The following is a 26,114-nucleotide window of genomic DNA, read 5'->3' as shown; positions in this document are numbered from 1 at the left end:
AAAAATTTATATTGTAATTCGATAATACACTCATTCAAAAGCATAGAAGATTTTCACGATAATGTCATAAGTCGAGTTTATGCAAGAGATAGTGATGGGAGAGAGATACTCAACCTTGCGAAGATATCGCCATTGAAGGATTGGCAGAAGCAACCTATTTCATTTAGCGCAGAAGAAGTACTTGGAGGAGGAGAACCGCATGAAAGCCCATTAGTGGTAAAGTTAGGAATCAATCCAAAAGCAAAAGCTGATGAAGACGAAGAGGATGACGCGAACACATGGGCTATAAATAAAATACTGATAGATCCTGGCAGTTCAGTTGATATTATGTTTTATCACACATACAAGACTATGGGAGGCAAAGATGAGGAACTTATTCCCTCAACTTACAAAATTTATGGTTTTAACGGAGCATCCAACAAACCAAAGGGATAGATAACAATGCAAATTCCTTTGAAGAGCATATCAACAGAAATAGTATTTTGCGTCGTTGACGTAGAATCACCCTATAATGCTCTGATAGGAAGACCCTGGTTACATGGTATTCTAGGAGTGGCTTCAACTTTCAACCACTGCATCAAGTTTCCTCTACCTCAGGGTGTTGTAATAATAAGGGGATATCCGAATGAAGGTAAAACCTGTCAGAAGATTGATGTAGACAAGTGTGAAGAACGCGCAAGCAAGCGAAGAAATTGGAAAAAGCAGATACAACAAAGTCAGCGAGGTGAAAGATTAATGGTAGATGTCGTACACAAGGAGAGTCGAGTACAAAGAGCTTCTGTTAAAGCGACAACAGCCGCACAAGAGGATAAATACAACAAATTCCTTAGCGAGAACGAATTCCAGGAAGGAGAATTGGTGTTGAGGCAGAAACCGCACTATTAGAAAAATGATAACGGAAGCATGGAGAACATTTGGGATGGGCCGTATCGGATCAAGAAGGTCGTTGGGGATAGAATGTATGAGTTGGAAGTTGAAAAATAAGAACAACCATCTAATGAACTTTGTAAACAAATGTATCTGAGGAAATATACTCCATGTGACAGTTATAGCACATCAGAAGAGACATAGCGCATGCGAGCAAAGAAGGCGAAAAACATACGCGAACTCAATGAAGCGTAGAAGGCGAAAGAAATAAACAAGTTATCTCAGATACAAAGTTCTTTAAGCGGTAGTTATTCTGTAGGAGAATAAATGAAACTAGAAGACCTCAAAGTTGTACTAATCAAAAGTATGAATGAAAATGAGAAAGTTCTTCTTCTTTATGAAAATGAATTATCTCATATAAGAAAAAGGCAAAAGTAAAACCTTACAATAAGATCTTAATAGAAGGCAACAAAAGTAAAGACTCCAACTAGGGAGGCTAGGCATCCAATTGTGGTGTGCACCCTAGTTCGCATACATCAAGAGGCAATGATAAGACATAACGCATGTCATAATTGGGGAAAACCTGGTTAGCATGACTTGGGGGAAAGCTGCATCGACCCTGAAACCCGAGTCATGGATATTTGGGGTGAAATAAAATACCATGCAGGAGAGGCGCCTAAATCGAAAGATTAAGGTGACAAGGTATCTCCTAAGGAGTGCAGAAACTCGATCAAGGCGCCGAGGTACACTGTTGAGTCAAGAGTACTTGGGGCGTCTGGAGCGTACCTGGCCGCTCTTGACAAGTCTTGACTATGATGCACTCGGTCAGAAGAAACCCCACTTAGGGTGAGGTCTTGTAACCATAAGCCATATCGGTGGAGGGATAAGAGACTGCGAAAACAACTGATTGTTGCATCACTGGATGGGAAGAGCCCACCCTAACCCGGTAGGGATAAGCTTCCTTGAAGGGGCAGTCAGGGGGAATATAAGGACGACACCCTCCATTAGGGAGCTGAATTGTGTCAAAATACACAAATATCATGAGTCTTTTTACTCACGAGAGTATTAAGACTTGTCGTATTTGTGGGACAATAAAACCTGCAGAGGCAGTAATACAAGAAGATGATAAGGCGAGATCAATGGGTCATTACATGAAAATGTGAGGACTTCCTGCGATCTCGTCGCACAGAAACAAAATCATACACCAGTCTAAATAAGACCTCATGAGAAAAAATAGAATAGAAGCTAATATTATTTTGCAGGAAATATTGAGACAGCAAATAGCTTGCGAATATAATCGCGCCATGAAAACACAAGGGGTATTTCTCGCGAGGAGAAGTAAATAGATGTATATAAAGCAAAACAATAAAACAAAACATAGCTGAGGCAGAAAACAAAGACATATTCGTAAGGTAAGATAAGATAAGGTAAGGAAAACAATTTGGATATCATATTATCGTGATTTAGTTATATAATCGGCGTACGTGAATAAATACATAATAAATCATCGCATAAGTAAATACCCCACAAGTTAGATACACGCATACATGATAATATCTATCATTTCTCTTACATCTATTAATTCCATTTATATATGATTAATTCATATAAAACATTACTTAATATCGGCATAACTCAATCATCTTGCAACGACTAAAAGACATAAGTATGGGAATTCAGGCATATAGAAGAGTGTTACTCGCCCCTATATGATAGACTCACGCGCATGTTATACCATCAATAAATATCGTTATATATGTTATTACCATTATATTGACTCCAACTGTCGGAAAGAGCAGTACTTTGCCTTTTATAGATGCAGGTATATACCAAGGAGAATTTACATTGAAGAAACCTCAAATATTTAAAGAATTTACATCGAAGAAGAAATTTCAAAGACTAAGAAGTATCTGATATACAAAAAGATGAAAAGGAATTCACAAGCGAGAAGGATAATTTCCGCCCCTATCATCTTCATTATCATCTTCAGCTTCAGAATCACCAACTTTTTCTTCAATCTCTTCATATTCTTCATATTCTCCTTCGCTATCAGAGATATCAGAGTCTTCTTCATTAGGAGAAACTTCAGCGAGGGTATAGTTTGATAAAGGAATGCCATTATCAGTACAGATTTTCTTAATTGCCGCATCATGAATACGAATAGCATCCTTGCTATTATTGGAAACAGTGACAGTAAGCTTTTTCTTGAGTCTGCGGTATTTAGAGTCACGAGCAGATAAGTTCTCCTCTAGACTCTCAATTTTCTCAAGATACTTCTTCTCATTCTCTGCGAAAGAAAATCAGAAGGTTAACGCCACATAAAGATGATTTTCAAGAAATAACAAGTAGAAAAGAATCATAAACAACCTTCTTTTTTAGAAATAATATCCCTAACCAATGTGGTATGATCATATTCAAGGCTAACATTCACATCTAAATCATTTCTAGCATTATCTAATACCCTAGCATCCCAATCAAATTCAGCATCACTTTCTATAAGAAGTCGGGAACGAATTAAGTTCCCATGCTTAATAAGTGCGTTCTTTTCTCTCAAAGCTAGATCTCGTTCAATTTGAACTTGGAGGATAGTTTCTTGAAACTCCTTTAAAGCTTTAACACCCTTGAGATTAACCTGATCCTTCTCAGTGATGAGAGAGTTAATTCTTGCTTCTAAAACCTTAATCCTTTCTTTGGATTCACAAAATTGGCGTCTAAAGCTATTTATGGTAGATAATGCACTTCTATGATCACGATTGAGAAGTTGATATTTCTTCTTGAGTTCCTCCAAATAAAAGGTTCTTAATTTTTCATCAGAAATATTATTTATGGAAGCATTAAGATGCTCAAGGAGAGAATCATCATCGACAGGAGGATGAAGGGAGCGAAATAGAGAAGCTGCTTCGTCAGATATATTGTAAATCTCTGCAAGAATATGCAATTAAAAGGGAGCGAAAAACGAGCAAAAAAGAAGGAGGAAGAGATACAAAGTTAATGCACCACCTAATTGATTATTCCTCTTGCGAAGACTAGAAATATCATCCTCATAAGTGGAAACTTGGGTCTTGATTTTATTATTCTCCGCCTTAAGCTTTTGAAGTCTTCTTTGATAGTATGAAGAAACAGCATAAGACATGCGAGGCACCACCTGCGAAGATATAAGGAGAATATTAGACATCATCAAAGACATCAAAGTATCACCAGAAAGAGAGCGAAAATTAAAAACTTGGACTTAACGCTGAGGCAACTCCGCGAAGGGATTCATGATCTAGAGAAACGGCATCACATATCTTCGAAACCGTTTCACAAGTACGAGTCAATTCCTCATCATCAGCTCCTGACATGGAATCAGAAAAGATACTAGATAGCTGCCCCATGGAAGATGTGATTGAGGGGTCTTCAGTAAGAAGAATATTATCATCGCTAGACTGCGAACTTGAAGAAGAGGGATAAAATTCCTTCCGCTTCTTAGACAGACTCTTGGAAGAGGATTTAGAAGTGGTTTTCTTATATCTGAGTTTACCCTTACCCTTGCCTTTAGTGCCCACATCTTCCACCTACGCGAATAATGAGAGATAAGAATCAGATGCAACAATATTGTTAGAATTAAACAAATAGTATTTCTTACTTCATTATCGTGCGAAGGTGACGTATGAGGCAAGTTTTTAGCCTTTTTTACCTGTTGGGCAATCTGAAACCAAGGGAAGTGATAAGAGATGAAAGACAAAATAATTAAAAGAAAGAGAAAGAGATGAAGGTAACATACCACTTTAGCTTCTTCAGGCCATCTGAATACCCAAGGATCGTAAGCAGGAAATCCCACAGGAAGGGGAAGGGTGGAACCATCTCCATTCCTGCCAGTTATATAAGGGCCCACTAAAATGATGGGGTAATCTAGCCATCGAATATCATTTGGCCGACGAGAAGTGTTATTCGTAGAGTCATGAAAATCAACATCTTGCATGATTCTTTAATTCTCTGAGAGACCATCCTTTCTTGACAAGCGAATGCCCCACTTATATGACCCATTCTTCATGATAACAACCGCATAGTTCTTGAAAAATTTCTCAAGGGTATAATCTGCAGGATTGATTTCCTTATGGGCATGTTCTAGTTCTCGTACTTCTACTAGATAAAGAGATTCTAATCCTGCTGCGTGACGAGCATATTCCATGGTTATTCTAATGTTGTCACCGCTCAATTGAAAGATACCTCGCGAGAACCTCGCATCCGATAGAATTCTGTAAAACAGGGGAACTTGAGGATTATAAAGAGGAATAGGAAGACCAATGAGAATCTATACTACTGAAATGATGATCTTCTGGTCATTCCATTCTTCGAGAGAAAACTATTCAGGCCCGAGCGTAGATGAAGGTTTTGATCCAAGAGGGATAGATAATGAGAAGCCTCTTTAACCAAATTCTCTTTTCAATCTTTTAAATTATCTTTCGTTCTTCCAACCAGCTTGAGGCATTTTTAGTATGGAAATGGGGAATGATGGAAAAATAATTACAGAGGATGATCAGGATGATAATGGTGGAAAAATAATTATAGAGGATGATCAGGATGATCAACTTACGAGAAGTGAGAAATAAAGCGCGAAAATGAAGAAAGAAAAGAAAAAGAGGGATGAGAATGATGAAACAGGAAATAATGATAATCAACTTGAAGATTTAATCAAATCAGAAGAGCAGCAGCAGAAGAAAATAAGAATAAGGAGAGAGAGAGAGAGAGAGTAAAAAGAGGTAAGAAGAAGACGATCGAGAGTAAATAAAAGATTTACTCCCAATTCCCAAGATATTTACTCCGTTAATGCGATGATTGAAAATGAACGGATAGGAAGAGGCGGTTAGAAAAGACGTGTCAGATAATGAATGGTTGAGAAAACACGTGTAAGTTGTCATGCCTAAATCAGGGGAATATGTCGGCAGAAAAGAATACGAAAAGGTGAATGGGTGCGAAAGAACAGATCAGAGTTTCTCATATCGCTCTTTCTCTAAAAAGAACGGTATGAGAAGATGCAAAATGTATGAGTAAATTACCTCACGCCTATTAGATATGCGAAGTAATGACCATCAAGACTGAGCGAAGGCGACCGCACATAGCATATCCGGGATGACACATCAGATGACGTCAACTTAATCACGAGTAAAGTGTGAAGATCTATGCGATATTAACAGTACGTGCGAGAAGAGTCAATGTAAGCGTGCGTTAATGACGCACGCCAGATCCGAAAATAAGGGCTTTATTAGTTGTCATCCACTATGAAAACTCCTATATAAGGAGCCGAGTGGACTTGTATTGAGAGAGATCTTTCTGAGAGCTTAGACAAGATTTTAGGAGAGAGAAAGATTATTTGGAGAGCATGTTAGGGTTTTTTATCTCTTTGTAACGAATTTAAAGATTTTAATGAATGTTCTTATGATTCTTATGGGGATTACTTAGATTGTTTTATACATTTTATCTAGGGTGTGGTTGTAAGATTTCTCATAACTATAATCTGCACCTTTTAATTCTTTCTAATCTGAATAATCTCACAGCATTGTCTACGTGGTGCCTGCGCATTACAGTCCCATAAAAAGCCTTGATACAAGTTTCTTACCGCAAGATCTTAGATTACCATACAATGTGGTACTAATAATCTTAACACACAAGTCTAAAACTACTTCTCCTGGTCTGTCCAGCACATAACCCATATTGCCAAAATCAAAGAAGACCGGGGATACAAAATGAAATACAATACCTTTGTATTCAGTATTACCCACTGAGTTTGATCCAAGAACTTCAAACAAGCACAAAAAAGTCAATCGAACACGCAGTTTCATGAAACCTGAAATTGATTGAGATTTTTGAGCAAGCACAAAAGGAATTGAACCTGAAATTTCATTGTTATTTAGAATAACTAAGGATGCTCTAGATAGTCTTTCCCCAGCTCCCATAGAGATTTCACCATTGAGTTTATTATGTGATAAAATCAAATGTGCCGATAGCTTGTGGTGGAAGAGGCAAAGGACCGCGAAGTTTGTTGTTAGACAAATCTAAGTGATTGAGATTTTTGAGTTTAGAGATGCAGGAAGGGATCGCTCCTGTGAGGTTATTATCAGACAAATCCAAGTACTTCAAAAATGTAAAAATTACAAATGGAAGCAGGGATAAGTCCTTCGTAAATTGGATGATCTCAATCGTAATCTCTCTAATCTAAAGCCAGATGATGGATATTGGTGTTGATCTATAACCACCAAAGCAACCGTAAGAAAGCATCAACTTCTTCTATTTCAAATCAGATATGTCGAGGGTTCGGTTTGGGTTTATAATACGATTGAATTTTTTGAAAATAATAGTGAACTTGCATTGTCAGTTATCGTTACTGCTTTTAGGTAGGTAATTAATTATTTTGAACTGTTTAGCCAAGTCTAGTGCTAGTCAAGTACCGATATAAATTACAACAGACTAATTATATAAATAAGAGATTTTCCCTATTTCCCATCCACGTTTTTCCTAATTCTTATCCCCTTCACAATTTCTAAAATCAACCCACTTTCAATTTTAAATTTCCTTGTTTACCATCTCCAAAAGTCAAACAAAACCAAACTATGACCATTACCTAAGGTTGGACTCCCTAGATTTGATATCTGATTACTGTACATAAACAAATTATTTGGTGTTTAGTTCATAAAAGGTTTTATGGAAGACTCCCGTATTGCCTTTCTGTGGTCATTTTGAAGAAATCACTATAAGCAACGACACTCTCAAGTCGTGAGCTTGATCACTAATCATCCATCAACAAGCTATTGTTACACATTAACTTAGACATATCAATAGTAGGTGGTGCATCAATATCACTTCCTTCTGATAACTTTGTATGTTTAACAACCCTTTGTTCCAACCAATAAAAGACGATTTAATTTTTGGTACTACGAATTCTAAATTTCTTGGGTCTCAAAGTCGTATATGATACGTACGATCCTATAGAATCACCACATTCAATGATTCAAAGGTTTGGTGTTTACTTTTTTTTTCTCTCTCTCTTGTTTTAGCTTTGCTTTTGATGTAAAATCATGATATAGAAGGAAAAATAAAAGATGGTGGCGGGTTATTGAGATGGAGTACAAAAGGGGGTGGTCGATGGAGAGATGAGACGGAGAAGAAGAAGTGGTTTGGAATTAGTTGTTTGGGTAGTTATAGTTTATGGGTGTAAATAAAAAGTCAAAAGATAGTATTTAGGAAATTTGAAAATCTATTCGGATGGTACTTAAGATAACGGAAAATGGATAATTTGTCTAACTATTTTTAAATCACGGTTCAAATGGACGAGTAAAAAATAGTTTGGGTGAAATGACTAAAAAAAAAGATAGCAAGGAAGAAACTACATCCTGTGTAAATTAAAAATAAGAAAAAATATTTGAAAATGGGCACGATGAAACTGGCTATAGCTTACCTATTTTTACATTTTTGTCCATTTAAACAGTATCAAAATCTAACTGTCCATTTCACCCAGGAATTGTTGATTTTGGTCTTTTTAATCAATTTTGTGTTAAGATAATTGGGGCTAGGATTTAATGGTGATGGGAATTAGAAAAAATAGGTGTAGGAAATAGGGAAAACCAAATCAAAAACATTTTATTACTATCAGTTTTTATAAATGGGGAAAAATATATCTAGTCCAAAAAGAAATATTCTTATATAAGAAACCCACCATTTAAATTCTCTATATTAACAACCCATAATTAGTTTAAAAAATTACTCAATTACAAGAGTAACCTTTCAACCAATTTTTTTTTGTTTTTTTTCTTAATTTAAAAAACGGTTAATAAATTGATAAAATCTCCTTAAAATAACTCCTTCAAAATCTCCCAAAAATAATCCCTAGTTAGTTAAACTCTTATATCTTACATGAATATTATTCCTAAAAAATCTCCCTAAAATAATTCATTTTTTGGTCCATGTCTTTTGTTTCGTGATAAATAATAATTTTAAGAAATCTTACCTAAAGTAATTCTACTCCATGACGTTTGACTATGAAAATTGTAGTTTTCATATTTTAATGAAAGTTGCAATTTTTACATGTTTTAATTTTGTGAAAACACAAAATTGGTTAAAAAGACCAAAATCAACAATTCCTGGGTGAAACGGACATGTAATATTTGATACTGTTTAAATGGACGAAAATGTAAAAATAGCCAGGATGTAAACAGTTTCATCCTACCAATTTTCAAATGTTTTTTCTTATTTTTAGTTTATATCAGGATGCATGCAGTTTCATCCTCCATCTTTTTTAAGTTTAAGCCAGGATGAATCCAGTTTCATTCTTCCCATTTTTCTCTGTCCATTTCATCCATATTAATTTTTACTCGTCCATTCGAACCATGTTTTAAAAATATTTGGACAAATGACCCATTTTCCGTAATCATCACACCTCAATGAAAACTCTCTTTTTCACAATTTAGTGATAATCTCTATGTTTTATTCGTTTAATCAGTTATATTTTGTGAAAATTGCAATTATCACCGATGTCAAATAAAATTCTAGTTTTCACAATTTAATATAATTGTAATTTTCATGCCATATCTACCCTATTATCAAAAAATTTAGGTGAAAGCACAATTTTTCATCAGGAAAAAAAAAAAGTGAAAAATGAGTTTTTCACAAGAAAAATTAAGTGAAATCATAAATTTTCTCTCGAAAAAAAAAAATGAAATTTTCACATGTCGCAAAACTTTATAAGTTCACACTAGGTGATGCATAAGATTTTTATTACGAAAAAATCATGCACATTTTGAGTCGTAGACACATGATAACATTGAAATATACAAAACCATCACTATTTCAGGTAAGTTGCAAGAGAACTTTGGAGTGTATGTACATGGTGGGTAATCATCTTTTTCTCCACTCACATCAACTTTAGGTGCGGCCAATACATTTGAATTAGGAAACGAGATCTTTGAAACTTCTTTTTCACTTAACCCAGCGTCATCGATTAACGCATCCAAGTCTTGCAATCTTTCTTTGTTTTTGTTAAGCAAATGCCTTGCCATCTTGTTGATGACTGACCTTTGTAATCATTTCGAGTAATTAAATTTGGAAATTTATTGGGCTTTCATATCATTTGCCTCTTAAACTTACGACCCATTTATTAGATTCACCATGTATTCCCATTGATTCCCCAAAGGATCACAGACAATACCTATGTTCTCCTGCAAAATAGAATAAGTCAATCCATTATCGTATACCAAACTTTCCGAATCATATATTAATAAAATCAAAGTGAACTAATCTAACATCTGAAACATAGAAAATAGATACAAAAATAACTTGTAAGCATATAAAGAGAAATGACTTCACTCATCAAGCAGATCAGAAGTTGAGAAAGAAGAAGTACATCCCCAGTACATTAACAGACTCTAGATTAATGGTGGACGAAAAATTGAGAATTAGCTAAAATACAGTCGAACCTCGATAAACGAATGTTCGATAAATGAATAACCTCGCCAAATGAATAATTTTCTCCGGTCCCGACTTGGACCAAGGGGATAAATGAATAACCTCGTTTAATGCATTAATGAATAAAAAAAATCGAATCCTTAAAGGCCCTATAAAAATATAAACGAATAATTGCTAAATGTCATATAAAATATATATGAGAATAAACCAATATACATAATTAGTAAATTTTACATAAAAATATATATAAAATAAACTAAAATGTGAAGATAATTCTTCATATGTGGTTCATTGTTTTTCTCTTCCACCCAAACCAAAACGCACCGCATCCTTAATTTTATGTAATGCTTGCATAATTTCTGGAATATTTTGCTCACGTTGTAGCAATTAATTTTTTATGGTGATCATCACTTGAAAGGCATCTATGAATAACATATTTAGTATGATGCTACTATCATTTGGATCAGGATCATTCTCAACATATATTACTGACTCAATAATTCTTCGTCTGTTGGAGATTCAATAATTGCATCATTTTCGTTAGGATAGTTTAAAAGATGTTTGACGTCCATCACATTTGTATAACGTAAATTAAAAATGATACCAGTTAATCCTTGTTTATTTTTATTCTATGACCATTGAATTATTGATAAGAATTTTGACTAATACCCTTTAGGTAAATTTGTAGATCTTCCCTTGTACATTTAACTTCTTAGTTAAGAAAATAACATCTAAATAAATAAATATTCATTTATAGATAAATAAATAACCCCGCTAAACGAATATTTTTTTGGGTCCCGATGGCATTCATTTTTCGAGGTTTAACTGTAATTTTTTTCTTTGAATATTGAATACTAACCTAAAACTCGGATCTAACTTAAAGAGCCTCATATTTGGTTAATGTCAACTAAAACGAGAAACTTCCTAAAATAAATCCTCCAAAATCTTCCTAACATAACTCTCTGATTGATAAACTTTTAATAAATTAAGATAAATATTATTCCTAAAAATCTACCTAAACTGCCGCCCTTAAATAACGCCCCTGATTAATGACCGATTATTAATGGAATAATAAGTAAATATTATTATATTTTATAACATTAATTTATCCAGAAAAGGTTTTAGTTGGTAGCCGAGGAACAAGATGAGCACCAACCCCTTTTTGAATAACAACACCTAATCTGTGAAAAATAAAACTACCAAAACCACTACCAGCGTCATGACTAACTAAACAATTTTTCAAACGCTTGAAAAAACAAACAGTATCATCACTAAGTTCCCCCAAGGTGGTAAAGGCTAGCACACCTAAACCATAGCCATGCGAAGTGCAAACATTCAAATATTTAGAACGTTTACGCGAGATTGCTTTTGAGATAGCCTGGCCTGGGACGAAAGACCGAACACCATCTCCAGTAAAGGGGGAGACTCCAGTGACATCCATACACACATCTTGGCCATTTTGCCAGTTGAGAACAAGGATGTCTGCTGGACGTAAATCTTTATTATTCTCAGAAGCCCAAGGCAACTTCCTTGCGAGCATGGACACCAGCTTTGAAACAAATATTCACAATTACATCATGTACCAAGTCGTGGAGAAACTTCAGACCAACATCATTAGCACAGTGAAGCGTGATCACCAAATATATCCATAGGCTTATTGCAACAAGAGCACAAACCATCCTCAACAAATAAAGGGATACCAAGGCGATAACAAACTACTGCTCTAAACTGTCTGGGACCAAGGCACTGATCTAGACCACCGATCGGAACAACCAAAAGGTAGTCTTGAACGTGTTTGATCTGGTTGCATTGCCAAAGAACGGAGTCTCTTGTAGATAAAGTAAATTGGTTGGGATTTGTTTCTTAACCGCATCAAAATAAATGACTGCCAGGGAACGCATAGAAGGGGGGCAGTGTCATTGACGCAAAAGTTGGGAGGCAAACCACATACCTGAATGAAGTTCTGAAGAGCCGTCTGATAGGCAACCCCATTATCCGTTGAGAAGGAGCTACCAAGTATCACCTTCCGCACCGAGGCAGTCTGACTCTGAGAGGCAAGATAGGAATAGGTGCGAGTATCATCCATGGTATAAATACCCAAACCACCATCTTTGATAGGAAGAGTAGCCAGTATTTGTTGCAAAGGTCCAAACCCAGCCCCATCTCCAGTGATTAAAAGCCTCAAATATTGGATCAGATGGTCATCAAAGAGGTCAGAGGCCTGTTGTAGAGCTTCCGGATTAGTAGTACGCATAGCAAAATATAGTCTGGATACACCAACACAGGCCTGTTGTAGATGGTCATTTTATTTTATTTGTTAATAATATTTAATGGATAAAGGTTAATTTAGTCTTGATGAAAATATGGAAATTTAAATCTAATCTTGAACTACTGTTTTTAGCCGTAGATCTTACATTTTGGGATACAAATATATATCATCTCAATGATGGGTTTATGAAGAACAATTAATTTGGGGATGAAAAAAGGAATTGGGGGATATTGATTACTTCCCCCAACCCATGGTGTGTGCTAAGGGGTGATTTTTGGGTATGAAAATACTAAAATACCCTTTGATTAATTAAAAAATACTATGAAAAGACCATTATACCCTTTCTCCTAAAACATTAAAATCAAAAACCAAATTCATATATCCCCCATTTCAGTACTGGCACTGACCTAGGGTTAGGTTTTGAAAAAACAAATTCATCATTCTTCATTCGTTCTTCGGCGATTCAAAAATTTCTTCGTCGATTAACCTACCCGAATCATATACAATGCCTCCATGAAAGAAAACGAATGCGCAATCGAATTCAAAATCGATTGCTCAACAAAAACAGGAACAAAGAATTGCTAAGATTTCTCAAGAGCAAGAAGAAGAACAAGCAGCGGATTCGGACAATCAACCATGACTTCTGTGAGAAGGTAAGTGATTTTAAACTACTTTATGAGTGTTTTAATCAATTATAGCAATGGGTTTAGGTTAGAATCGCGAACCCTAACTGAAACAGTTGAGTTTCAGTGATTACCGGCACTGAAATATGTATGAATACGGTGCCGGTTTTACCTTCCGGCATTCAATCTAGGATGAATGCAATGCCATTTTCACTCCGCAGATTCACCAGAATCTGAATTTTAGATACCATCATAGAAATTGGGTCGAATTCTCTGTCCGTTCTTGGTACCGGCAGTCATTTATAACTATTCGTGTATGCCGGTAGTGGTCTAAAAACATACAGGAGAGTTTATGAATTTGTCACCAGTACCGGTATAGACTTTTGGTTCCATTGTATGCCGGTTTATAGTACCGACATTCTTTTGTAAAATTCGAGCATGCCGGTAGTGGACTTAAACCATACAAGAGAGTTTATGAATTTGTCACCAGTATCGGCATAGATATTTAGGTTGATTTGAATGCCGGCACCAGGTTACGGCATGTAATTGATTTATTTCGAGCATGCCAGTAGTGGACTTAAAATATACAGGAGAATTACATATGATTACCGGAATAGTCGACAGTCATTGTTTAATGCCGGAATAGACAACCGGCATGCTTTGTTTCAGTAAGTCAATGCCGGTGGAAAAACTGAAAGTGAGTTGTCTCAAATTCATTTCATGTGATTTTATGATATAAGTCAAAATCCAAGGAGGCTAACAAAAGAAAAACTAAAGATGTTGTCACTAAGAGAAGAAGGAAGGACGGTCTTGATACTCCTCAATCTCTCCCTCCTCGAGGGAAAGATGAAGGTCGTAAAAAGCGTTTGGGGGGCTGAGACAAGAGGGATAATTTGGGAGAGTGGTGGTGACCGTAGTCGAGCTGTAATCCGTGATCACGATGAGCAAGATGAATAGGAAAGTGAGGATGAAGATATGTGGTTCCTCCAAGTTAATTAGCAAGCCAAAGTGAAGTTGGTGGGCCAAGTCAACAACCAACACAAGGCAATGACAAGAAAGGCAAAGGCAAAGTGAAAGTTAAAGGTTCCCACCTTCCTCATATTAATGACATGATACCTGACCTTGAACGTGGTAGAATTTGGGGTGAAGCTCCGGAACCGAAAACACTATTTGGATACAAGCACTCGTGGGCTCGTACTATCTATCAAACCTATGTAAGTATTTTTTATCTTGTGCATATGTATTGTTGTGTATTTATGTAAAATATCATAATTGTATTGTCTCCTAATTGTAGGATCCTATGAAGGCTGTGCATGTTTGTCGAAACCAAGCCGCGGATTGTTGGAAATTGTCCGATGAATGTGAAGAGGTCCAATAAATAGTAATGGAATCTGGTCTATATGCTTTGGTTGAAAATTATGTGAAGCCTGATTCCGTGATTGTCAATTGCTTCGTCGAAAGGTATCATGGTGAAACTGATACCATGCACTTCCCTTTTGGGGAGATGACCTCCATCCCTGATGATGCTCAGAACACTCTAGGCTTGAATGTTACCGAATCAATTGCAGAAGGAGTTGAGTCTCTGGACCTAGAATGGTCGAAGTTCTCTGACTAAGAAGCTGTTGGGTTGGGACTACAAAACTTCTGTGGAGAGCTTTTATGAATCCAAGTCTGGTAGGACAAAGACAATCAAGTTGACGCTGCTTAAGAAGAAGTTGGAAAACACAAAGCAAAGAAGTTTGGAGGATGGATGAGACCCTGAAGAAATTCGTTATACTGCCGCTGCATACCTGTTATACATCTTGGGCACTAGGGTATTCCCTGACACTAATGGCAACAGGGTTAGTGCGAACTACCTTCAGTACTTGGATCCACTGGAAGATGTCTATGGTTATTCTTGGGGCACCGCGGTAATGGCACATTTGATGATGGAGATGAGAAGGGCCTCAAAGGCTAAACCAACCAATTTTTCGGGAATTTCACTCTACTGCAGGTAATTTTGTTTTTAAACTTATGTTATTATGTATATTATTCACATGTACCCTTATCGTAAACTTAGAAACAAAACTTATTGCTTCATCTTGGAATAGGTATGGGCTTATGTACACTTCCCCACCTTGTTCAAGGACTGGACCTCCTTGAAGATCAAAGACCTTCCCGAACCCGATACGCCTGTAGCTAGGAAATACGAGTTCAACAAGACTCTGAAGCCCGGTAACATAGGTCGACTGATCGATATGAGGTTGACTTTGGACGCGATGAGTACCCAAGATGTTGTCTTCGACCCTTACAAGGAGGTTAGAGGAAACCCCAAGTTTTGAGGTATGCTAACGTTGCATTCTACCATGGGCCGTTGTTCCACCCAAAAGGATACGTTATGGCCAATCCTACACGTGTGATGCGCCAACTTGGATTATTCAAGCAATTATCACATATCAAGACGTACTCTTGTATTTGTTTGTCTTGTAGGTACAATCCATCATAAGAACACCACAACATGTATTTGCCAATTGTGAAAGCAAGGGATGCGAAATGAATATTTGAAGGGGCTTCTCGTCCGACCCTATTTTAATGATACGCATGTAGTTGTAATCCCAAGCCATCTTCTCAAATTCTTTCATAACGGACCTCCCTTACCATTCCACCCTTCTAATAGTTGCTTGTGCGCTATAAATTGTACTTAGAGAAGACACGTTGGACTCATCCTTTTCCTTGAAGCCTCTGAGAATTTGTGTCGGTTTGATAAGTGCTTTGGTCAATCTCTTTACATCCTCGAACTCATGAGGTTTTAGCTTCGCAACTAGGGAGTGACCAACAAAATCTTTCGGATCCCGGTGGTTATGATAGCCACACAAAACCTCACAATCCCAATTGTTCATGTCATTTAAACGGAAAACAAGCTTAAACGATCAATCATTCTTCCTCGTACTAGTCTTGTATACCCTATTGGTCTTCTTTGGATATACATAATCCTTTATCTTGTGGTTATTCTTCTCCTTGTATTTCCCACTTCTCTCGCAAGCCATCTCAAAAAGCCTCTTTGAACGTTCGGTATTCCTCACCAACACACACATGTTCTTAAGATTCGTCTCTTTAGCCAAAGCGATTGCTTCATTTCGATCTATTATTCCCTACATAAGATCAATTTCACATTCATTAGAAGGTTCATTACTAGCAATCCATTAGTAAAGTATTCTTTGGTCACATACCGGAGGTATTTCATAGTATTTCGACGTATCCCGATAAAGCGGCTTTGCATTTGTTGGATCAATATATGTCACCACCTAAAGATCGAACGAAAATTAGTTCCAAACGAAATTAAAACACTACGCCGGAAACAAGTATCGGCATGCTCGACCAATGTTCCGGCATTGTCGAACTTAGCCAAAACTGAAGACCAAATTTGAAACATATTCCGGCATACATTATTCATTAGACAGCAACGCCGGAAAACAAGGTGCCGGCACTGTCGTAATTTATTGTCCCAAGCCGGTACACGCTACCGGCATTCCAATTAATTGATATGTAATGTCGGTATTTAGCTCTGGAAAACATTTATTCCTGTATGTTTTTTGTAGGTGACGGCATTGTAAATTTGAAACTCAACAACACCGGTTCCACTGTCGGCATTCTCGAAATTGATGGTACCACGCCGGTAACTGGTTCCGGCGTTGATGGTTATTAATTTTCCATGCCGGTTTTTGGGTTTACATACAAATGTTTCCTGTGTGTTTTTCATGCAGTTCCGGCATGGTAATCTATCAATGAACCCATGCCGGTTAAATATTCCGTAGTATATTCCTTGGTAGGTAAAAACGTTAATTGCGTACCGACATAGTTTTTTGGTAGAATACTATGCCGGATCAATATTCAAATTGGGGGATATCGCTTTACCGGTATGGCCGTAGTATGAATACCATGCCGGTAACGCGTATGCCGGCATGGTATTCATACTACGACCATGCCGGCACCGAGGTTTTACAGTTGAAAAAATGACGGGTTTAAAGAAAAAAATAGATTTTTCAACCTCCTAGCAGCTTTACCTATGTATTGGGGATGCTTGCATGTTGTGCAAGTTTATTTTCTTGTGTAGCTTCTTCGAAAAACTCTCCATACTCGTCAAAATCATCATTCGAGGGTGTTGGCTTAACAAAGAGTTGCAACTGAGAGTTGTTGTCGTTAGCTCCTTATTGTAGTAGAGCTAAAGATTCAGCAGCTGCAATTCTCTCCTCACAAGCATCTTTCATTTTCACAAAAAAAATTCCACTCAAAAATATTTTTCCCTCCTTCTACTCTCACCTCACTCACCCAAATCCAAATAAAACACACACTAATCATTTATCAAAAATATTAAGATTTTACTAATTATTATTATTAAGTAATCCTGATTAGTGAGGGGTAGATTAGGTAATACGTAAAATACTTAGATTAGGGGTGACCCCGACTTGATATCTGGAACCAGTTTTTGTCCTTTTCTTATATCCCCCAATTCCTTTTTTGATCCCCCAATTAATGTTTCGTTTATGAAAGAGAGAGGAATCAAACCTGGAAAAATAAAAGATGGTGGCGGGTTGTTGAGATGGAGTACAGAAGGGGGTGGTCGATGGATGGAGATGAGACGGAGAATAAGAAGTGGTTTGGAATTAGTTGTTTGGGTGGTTATAGTTTATGGGTGTAAATAAAAAGTCAAAAGATAGTACATTAAAAAATCCATATATTAATAATCTTGGAACTTCTCAAAATTATTAATATATGGATATGGAGGTATACCAAAAAAAATTGCACGACAAGAAGCTTTAAACATGCTCGACAATTTGGAAATATTTTGGCTTCAACAAGAAGGTGCACAAAGTAACGAGGTCTTATGCATATGCAAATCAAAAGTTGCGATAACAATCCAAAAAATTACATCATTTTCTTAAACAACTATAGATACATATTTTTCTTTATCTTGCAAATCAAAAGATGCCATAACAATCCAAAAAATTACATCATTTTCTTAAACAACCATAGATACATATTTTTCCTTATCTTAAATTTTGATGTAACAAGATCTATAATTTTCCGATTATGTCTACTATTTTAGTATATAGAGGTAAATTTCTTATGGTGGGACTAGAAAAATTTATTAATATTAATATGTGGAGTTTATTACTATTTATAACTGGCCCAAATTGGGACCATGATTTTTTATTAATATATAGAGTTTATTAATACATGGAGTATCAATATATGGGATTTTTACTGTATTTAAGAAATTTGAAAATCTATTAGGATGGTATTTAGGATAATTGGGGATTGGATTTAATGGGGATGAGAACTAGGAAAAGTAGGGGTAGGAAATATGGAAAACCAAATCAAAAACATTTTATTACTATCAGTTTTTATAAATACATCCTTCTACAATTTTAATTGCAACATAATGGATTTATAAATACATCCTTCTACAATTTTAATTGCAACAGAATCGATAACTCTCTAATAGGGAAACCACCATTTCTGTTTCTTTAGAAGCAAAACACATAATTAACCCCAAAATCCAATTGTAAACCCCATGACAACAATAGCATACAATAAAAACTTCTCTTTTCCATCAGCTTTACTTGAAGGATTAGTACTACCTGTACTAATATTATGGTCTCCCTTGCATTGTTTCTCTGTAGGAAATCCACACAATAAATTGTTTCCAGCAAAAGCGGAACCATCCCAGCTGAGCGTATCAAAATGATTTCCTGTTGGAACCCTGCCGCTTAAATTATTGTATGATAAATTTTAAAATCCAAGCGAGTCAATTTATGTCAAATTCTGTGGGATCTGTCCAGAAAGTCTATTGGAACTCAAATCCAAACACTCTAGACCAGACATATTCCCGACACTAGCTGGGATAATGCCCTAGAAAAGATTATGAGATAGATTAAGCATAACAAGTCCCTGTAATAACCCTATCTCTTCCGGAATGTTCCCGTCGAGAATGTTGCACGATAGATCTATCCCTGATCTAAAGCCTTCTAGTAACTCAAGGTGTGAGTTGGTACCCTTGATAACCAACTGATATTGCACGTCCCACTCTACTATGAAGTTGTCTCTAGACATACTTGTTAGCTTCGCCCAGCTTCCTATTCTCATAGGAATTGGACCTGCTAGGTTGTTCATTGACAAGTCTAGTATTAGAAGATTTTTCAATTGGGTAATATCTTCAGGAATGGAGCCAGTGAAGTTGTTTGACCGTAAACAAATGAATGCAGGGAATTCAGTGAACCAAGACCCCTGGGTATATTACCTTAATTGTTGTTTCCTAAGTTGAGAACTGTCAAAGACAAAAGTCCTACGGTGGACTCTGGAAGCGCACCATTGAGATTATTGTTGTTTAATTGAAGATGACCCAGCTGAAATGGAAGCTCATTTGGAATATTTCCAGTCAGATTGTTGTTGCCGAGGTTTAGGTTATGAAGAGAATTGCAGTACCCTATACTGGAAGGTATAGTCCCGGATAGTTTGTCGTAAGAGAAATCAATTGTTTGCAGTTTTCCTGCTTTCTGTGAAGATATTGAAGAAGGAATTGAACCAGAAATTTCATTGTTATATAGAATAACTAAGGATGCTCTAGATAGTCTTTCCCCGGCTCCATAGTGATTTCCCCATTAAGTTTATTATGTGATAAATCAAAAGTGTCGACAGCTTGTGGTGGAAGAGGCAAAGGACCGCAAAGTTTGTTGTTAGACAAATCTAAGTGATTGAGATTTTTGAGTTTAGAGATGCAGGGAGGGATTGCTCCTGTGAGGTTATTATAAGACACATCCAAATACTTTAAAAGTGTAAAATTACAAATGAAAGCAGGGATAAATCCTTTTAGATTGCATGATCTCAATCGTAAACTCTCTAGTCTAAAGCCAGATGGATATTTGTGTTGATCTATAACTACTGTTAACTTATTATAACTCAGGTCTAAAGAAGTTAGGTTTAGTTCATTAAGCATAACTTTTCCTCTAAATGAGTTGTAGGAAACATCACAGAAACTAAGATTCCGAAGCTTGATGATGCAGCTTGGTATGGTTCCTGTTATTTTGTTAGACTGTAAATCAAGATGTTGAAGAGAAAAAACCTCACAGATAGATTTTGGCATGGGTCCTTGGATATTATTCAACGACAAGTCAAGAAAGTTTAGATATTTTAGATAGGAGATTGAAGATGGTAAAGATCCTTGAATTGAACATCATGAGGCAGAAAGAATAGTTAGTGATGTTATACTAGCCAATTATAACGGGATTGAAGAATTAAGATAATGATTGTTATTCATTTTGAGAGAGGACAGACGTGAGAGATTGTGAAACTGATGGATTGGAAAAATTGATCCAGTTATATTGCAGTAAGAGATATTATTAGGAGATTTTGTATATTTATGTATATATTGTTTATATGGTTAAAAAATATAATAGTTAGGAAAGATATTATTTTGAGTTAATGCTAACAAATATGTTTTTAGTCATCTTCATATTTAGCCTAAGGGAATACAGAGTTTGTAATCAAGTTTTTCATAATAAGAAAATCTTCTGATTTCTCATTGACTGTTAGTATACTGATCTTGACTTGGAAAATGCATGTAGGTCTCAACACAAGGACATTTCGTCGCGTTACATCCATCCATAGAAGTATTGGAGATTGATGATTTAGATTTTTATGGAAGAATGCTGTTCGAGGTAAGAATCGAGTGAACGATTGTTAAGAAACGAGTTGAGCAATCCAGCAATGAAAATTACACTTATTTTTGTATTTGTTCAATTTGCTGGGTCACACTCATTTAGAATCGCATAAAAAGGGGCGGTTCATAATTCAGCTATATGGATGTATTCAGTTATTAGAGCATCTGAAATTAGCTAAAAGTAGTAAAGCCTCGAAGGCTGTACAGGTACAGGCAAAGCTAGCTGCTGCCTGCTGGAGTGAAATAGGTCAATTTGGTTGGGCCTTTGGGTGGGGTGGAATGGACTTAAATAAATCATCCCCGGTTTAGCTCGGCAACTAAAGTTTGTCAATGTTGCTATATATATTCCTTAGAGAGTTAGAGATAGATAGATGCTCTTTTTGAGAAGGAAATATGTATTGGAGTTGACGGACAGAGTAATACCTTGACCTTGCGGCTATGGTATACAGTACACTATCCTATATCAGGTAATCCCAGAAGAATGAACGAAATGGGTTTTACATTTGAAGTGTTACACATCCCAACGGGCAACCAGTGCGGAGGGGAAGTAATATATGTAGCTTCTAAAGTTGGGAGTGTATAAAAATATTTACTTGTACTACTTAGCATTACATGTTATGACATGATTGTTGGTTTTCTCTCTAATTTCGTCTTCTACTCTGTGTGTGAACCGTCAAAATGAAACATCCAGTTTAGAGGAGATGGCATGTTTATAATTCTGTTGTTCGGCTTGCTGCTGTGTCCAGTTCAGGATATATGGACGATCAAGGCCCATTTCCGGACAACCAAACAGTACAGATACCGTTCCTATTTCTAGTGGACATTGTGTAGGTGACCAATTTCTCTACTGCGGCTAACAAACTGCACCTTTTAATATTCTAATCTGAATAACGGAGTTATCCGTTCCATCCATGGGGCTGGTAATCTCACAGCATTGTCTACGTGGTGCCTGCTGCGAATTCCAGTCCCACAAAAAGCCTTGATACAAGTTTCTTATGAAAATTTTATACCCAAACGTGCGATAAGCTCACATCAAGCTCTTTAAGTTGAGGAAGAAATGTTAGTCAAAGAGATCAATGAAACAAGAGGTACATGAAAATTTTGTAGACGCTGACTTTAAGCCAGAGGTACTTGTAATTGCTCCATGCAACAAATAGCATGATAGGTCGAGGTATTGTAGAAATGTTAGTCAAAGAGATGAATGAAACATTGCCCCAAATAGAATACGCAAGTCTACGAGGCTATTGATTAACATCCTGAATACAACAGAACAAAACAACACACTTCTCTACATTTTCCCTTTAATTTATTATCCTAGCTAAGCTAAGAATTCTAAAATGCAAAACTATTCAAACCGAAAGACTGACCAGATCAACTAATTACTGTCGAGGACGAGTATTTTCAGGACTGGCAGTTCCGGTTGTGACTTTGGCGACATCAACGGCATCAGCTTCAGGTTTTTTCTTGACATATAAAGTAAAATAAGCTGTAGCTGCTGTAATAGCAAGACCGGCCATGGCCATAGTAGTCATTGAAAATGGTAAATTACGCCTTTGATGTAATACTCCTCCGGGGTTTTGTCCTGGTGGCCTTTTTGATCCTTCTACTCCTGCTGCCTTTATATCTTCTTGGCGCATATTTGTTGTATCCGCAGTTTTCTTCCATTCATCGGTCGTGCTACTTCCACCCATTATCTCTACTATCTCTTGGAAAATTTCTCTTTCTGGTTTTGCACTTCTACTCCGAAGAATACTCTCTTCTTGGAGAAATAACACGAAGTTTCAGAAAGAAAGAGAGTGGATCGCACATTGCCGACACGTAGCTTACATGCACAGTCGAAGGGAGTTCGTGGCAACTGTTTTCTCTTTTATTGCGACACGTATATAATTAGTCAACAATTGCCGTTGTTGTCATCAACGAATGTATACACTTTACTACGCTGCTGACGTCGTGTGTCTGCAAGGCTGCTAATGGGGTACCGAAACTGCGAGGGAGTGCCGTTTCATATGAAATAAAAAATTCATATCCGATCCTAACCGTCGGATCATTCAAACGGTAATCCCTGCTATGAAGGATGATAAGGGGTGTTCTAGTGATATTCAAGTTACTATTCTGCCCTTGTATAATTAAATTTATACTAATACCCTTCAACCAAATTATAACCACCCTTCCACTAACGACCCCTAATTATAACCAAATTATATCTAAATATGTTGAAATATTTACTTTGATGTAAGATAAATGTGCTAGCTAGGCATAGCATAGTACGGCACAGCACGCCCTCAAATACGGCACAACACAGCACATCTTTATTTCTGGAGCGGCACATAAGACGCCGTGCTAGCCTCTTAATGGGTTGTGCCAGCCCGTTTTACACCTCTAATAGCGAGAACCAAAGTCATTTCTTGTTTAATTGATAGATTATGTAAAAAGAACTGGAATTTTTTGCCAGTTACAGAGTGAAGTTTGGATGATAATTAAACACGAAAATAATAGTTGAACTTCACATTTTGAAGGAAAAATACTAAGTTGCATTGTCCTAATTTTTGTTCGAACCAACCGAACCTAAATTTGACAGTTACAAAGTAATATTCAGCCGATGACATATCAGCCGAATTTTTCATTGTTTTTTATGTACCCGGAGGTGCCTCAAAAGTTTAATTTATGCCTCGAAATGGGTTTGCTGTGTAACCATGAGGAAAGTTGAGGATCGATCCAGGCCCCTTTCAGGTCCAACCAAAGAGTATTGACCGAGCAGCACGTCCAACAGAGAATGTATAGGATATATATATATCTCATACCTCTACGGACGCAGAGGAACCTGTAAATTCTAATCTGAATAAAGGTGTTATCCACTCCGTCCATGGGGCTGGTAATCTCGCAGCTTCATACCAAGCGTTGATATTAGTTTCTTAGCGAAGCAATCAAAAGTGCGGTGTGCAATCAACACAAATATTGCTCCACTCGATCGGGTCCATCCTTGACGCGGTAATTTTAACTGTATGTAAAGCCAGAGCCGATTGGAAGTTAGCACGGTTAAAGTCATTCCCTCCTGGCTCAGGTACGAGCCTCTTATAAGAAGTCAAGGTTCTGTAATTTTCTCCAACTCTATCACCATCTATGTTGTCAAAGGCGAGCGCCTAGGCGCTAAAGGCCCACTAAGCGCATGGTCAGCGCCCGGGGAACCAGATTTTAGACTACTTCCTACACTAGCGCCTTAGGCGATCCAGTATAGCGCTTTAAGCGCCTCGCGGAAGGCTTAGGCGCTAGACTAGCTCCAAAGGCGTCATTCTTCATCATCATTGATGCCTCCCTTCTCCTTCATAATCTCTTCCATTCTTCTTCAACATCTCCACAATATCATATCTTCACAAGTAAGATAAGATTTTCCTAAACTATGAGTATTAATGGAAACTAATATATTCGGGATTATATTAGTTTCCATTATATTAGTTTCCTTCTTCTTCATATTAGTTGTCAACATTCAATCAAATCTTTATTCGGGAGATTTTTCAGCTATTTATTCAATTATATTGCAGAGGTTTTGCAGCTAATTAGTTGTCAGGTATTCAGTCAAACCTTAAAAAAAGGAAAGCCAAAATAACTATTTTCATATATTCTCAGTATCCTTAAATCAAGGACCTTAATATACTCATGATCTCTCATCCGAAGATTCACACGCAAATTCAAAAATCAATCCCATGCATATATGCAGGAATTCTCGCATCAGTCGAAAGTCAATAAGGAACTTAAATTTCGCAATACAATTACTGTCCTTATTTGTCGAGCTAAATTTAAACTCATGTTCATCTTCCTTGTCATCCTCTTGGTTTCGTGGTTTTTCTTTTTCTCCTCAAGGAATATGAATGTTTTTGAAGTTGTTCCTGCCGATGGGATTTGTTCCTAATGTTGTGTGATCTATGTCATCTGCCAGAGAAACTTAACTATGCAGTATTCATCTTTACTGCTTAACTATGCAGTGTTCTGTAGTAGTTGTTTTGTTTGGTCTCTTTCCATCATGTGGCAGTACCAGACTTTTGAGATTTGCAAACTGTTTTGTACTACGATGGCTAGAGAAACTTCTCTTTTTTTTCTTTTCAATATAATCTTTTCATAAAAATGGTACAGAAATATCTAATAGGCGCCTTAGGCGCGCCAGGGCGCTAGGCGTTAGGTTCGGCGCCTCGCCTCGCCTAGCACCTAATACAACATAGATCACCATTGTCAGGGGCGGATGTATGCACAGACTTCCCATGGCTTAAGCCAGGGGTGAATTAAAGAAAAAAAGTTTTGGGGTAGTGTTTATGGGTGAAAATCGTTTCTGCCGATTTTGGTAATTCCGGTAGGTGAGTGAGAAATATATCTAAACCCTAAACAAATGTACTGCACGGGAGTATTTTAGATTCGAGAGATAAATATGTACAACTCCGGCCTAAACCAAGATCGTTCCGGATTTGCTTCGGTCACAAAGAGGAGGAGGAGAATGGCTGGTTTAGGGAGGGAAGCGGAAGAGAGTGTTGAGACCAGAACAGTTCTGAAAGAGTAGTATTTGACTTGTATCAGAAGGTGGAAGCTTTTGGGAAAGCTAGAAAAGTTGCTTTTCTGAGTATTTTATTTCTCCCTGACCAATAAATTTGTTATCTTGGTGGAAATAGGTAAGACCTATTTATACAAGTCTAAGTGAAACGTACTCTGGCCTCGTAAGAAAAAGAAACGGATGAGTTAAATGGGAAGAGGTAGTAACGCCTGGTATTGATGGAATTTGATGGAATTGATGTTCCATAATGAAAGAGCGTTTCACCATTACTTCCTGCATTTACTAACCGTTTTATTCTTAATACACTGTCTTAAAACGGGCATTTGTGTATGGCGCACGCTGTAAACCGCCAAACCAAAACCCTAAAGAGCATCCCCCAGTTTGTGACATGTATTGATGTCTCGAGTGTTTTCGTGGAAAACGTGTAGCATGTCGCTGGTGTTTGATAAGTTGAGCTTGAGATATGTGCCAGCTCAGTGGCGACCTTCGACGGTCGAGATTTTGCATTTTGAGAGGAATCGTGTCCATTGATGTAGGCGCGGCATGCCAAAATGCAAGGGTTGTATGGCATGTGCTAATGACTTGTGTGGAATGCCTTGGTTGTAGGTTGCGCATCGGGTGCAGGTGGCAATGCCAAAATGCAAGTGTTGCATGGTATGTGCCAATGGCGCGCGTAGCGGC

General features: G+C 37.1%; 1 protein-coding gene across 1 annotated transcript; it reads right to left on the bottom strand.

The window, feature by feature from the left end:
- Nucleotides 1-22,275: 22,275 nt before the first annotated feature.
- LOC113311192 lies at nt 22,276-22,587 on the bottom strand. The gene has a single exon (XM_026560039.1). It carries the CDS (start codon nt 22,585-22,587, stop codon nt 22,276-22,278), a length of 312 nt encoding a protein of 103 aa, XP_026415824.1.
- Between the last annotated feature and the right edge of the window lie 3,527 nt (nt 22,588-26,114).

Source organism: Papaver somniferum, chromosome 9, assembly GCF_003573695.1.
Source record: "Papaver somniferum cultivar HN1 chromosome 9, ASM357369v1, whole genome shotgun sequence".
NCBI classification, from domain to species: domain Eukaryota; kingdom Viridiplantae; phylum Streptophyta; class Magnoliopsida; order Ranunculales; family Papaveraceae; genus Papaver; species Papaver somniferum.
The sequence above is the reverse complement of the archived record's forward strand: the minus strand, read 5'-3'. Positions and strand labels throughout refer to the sequence as shown.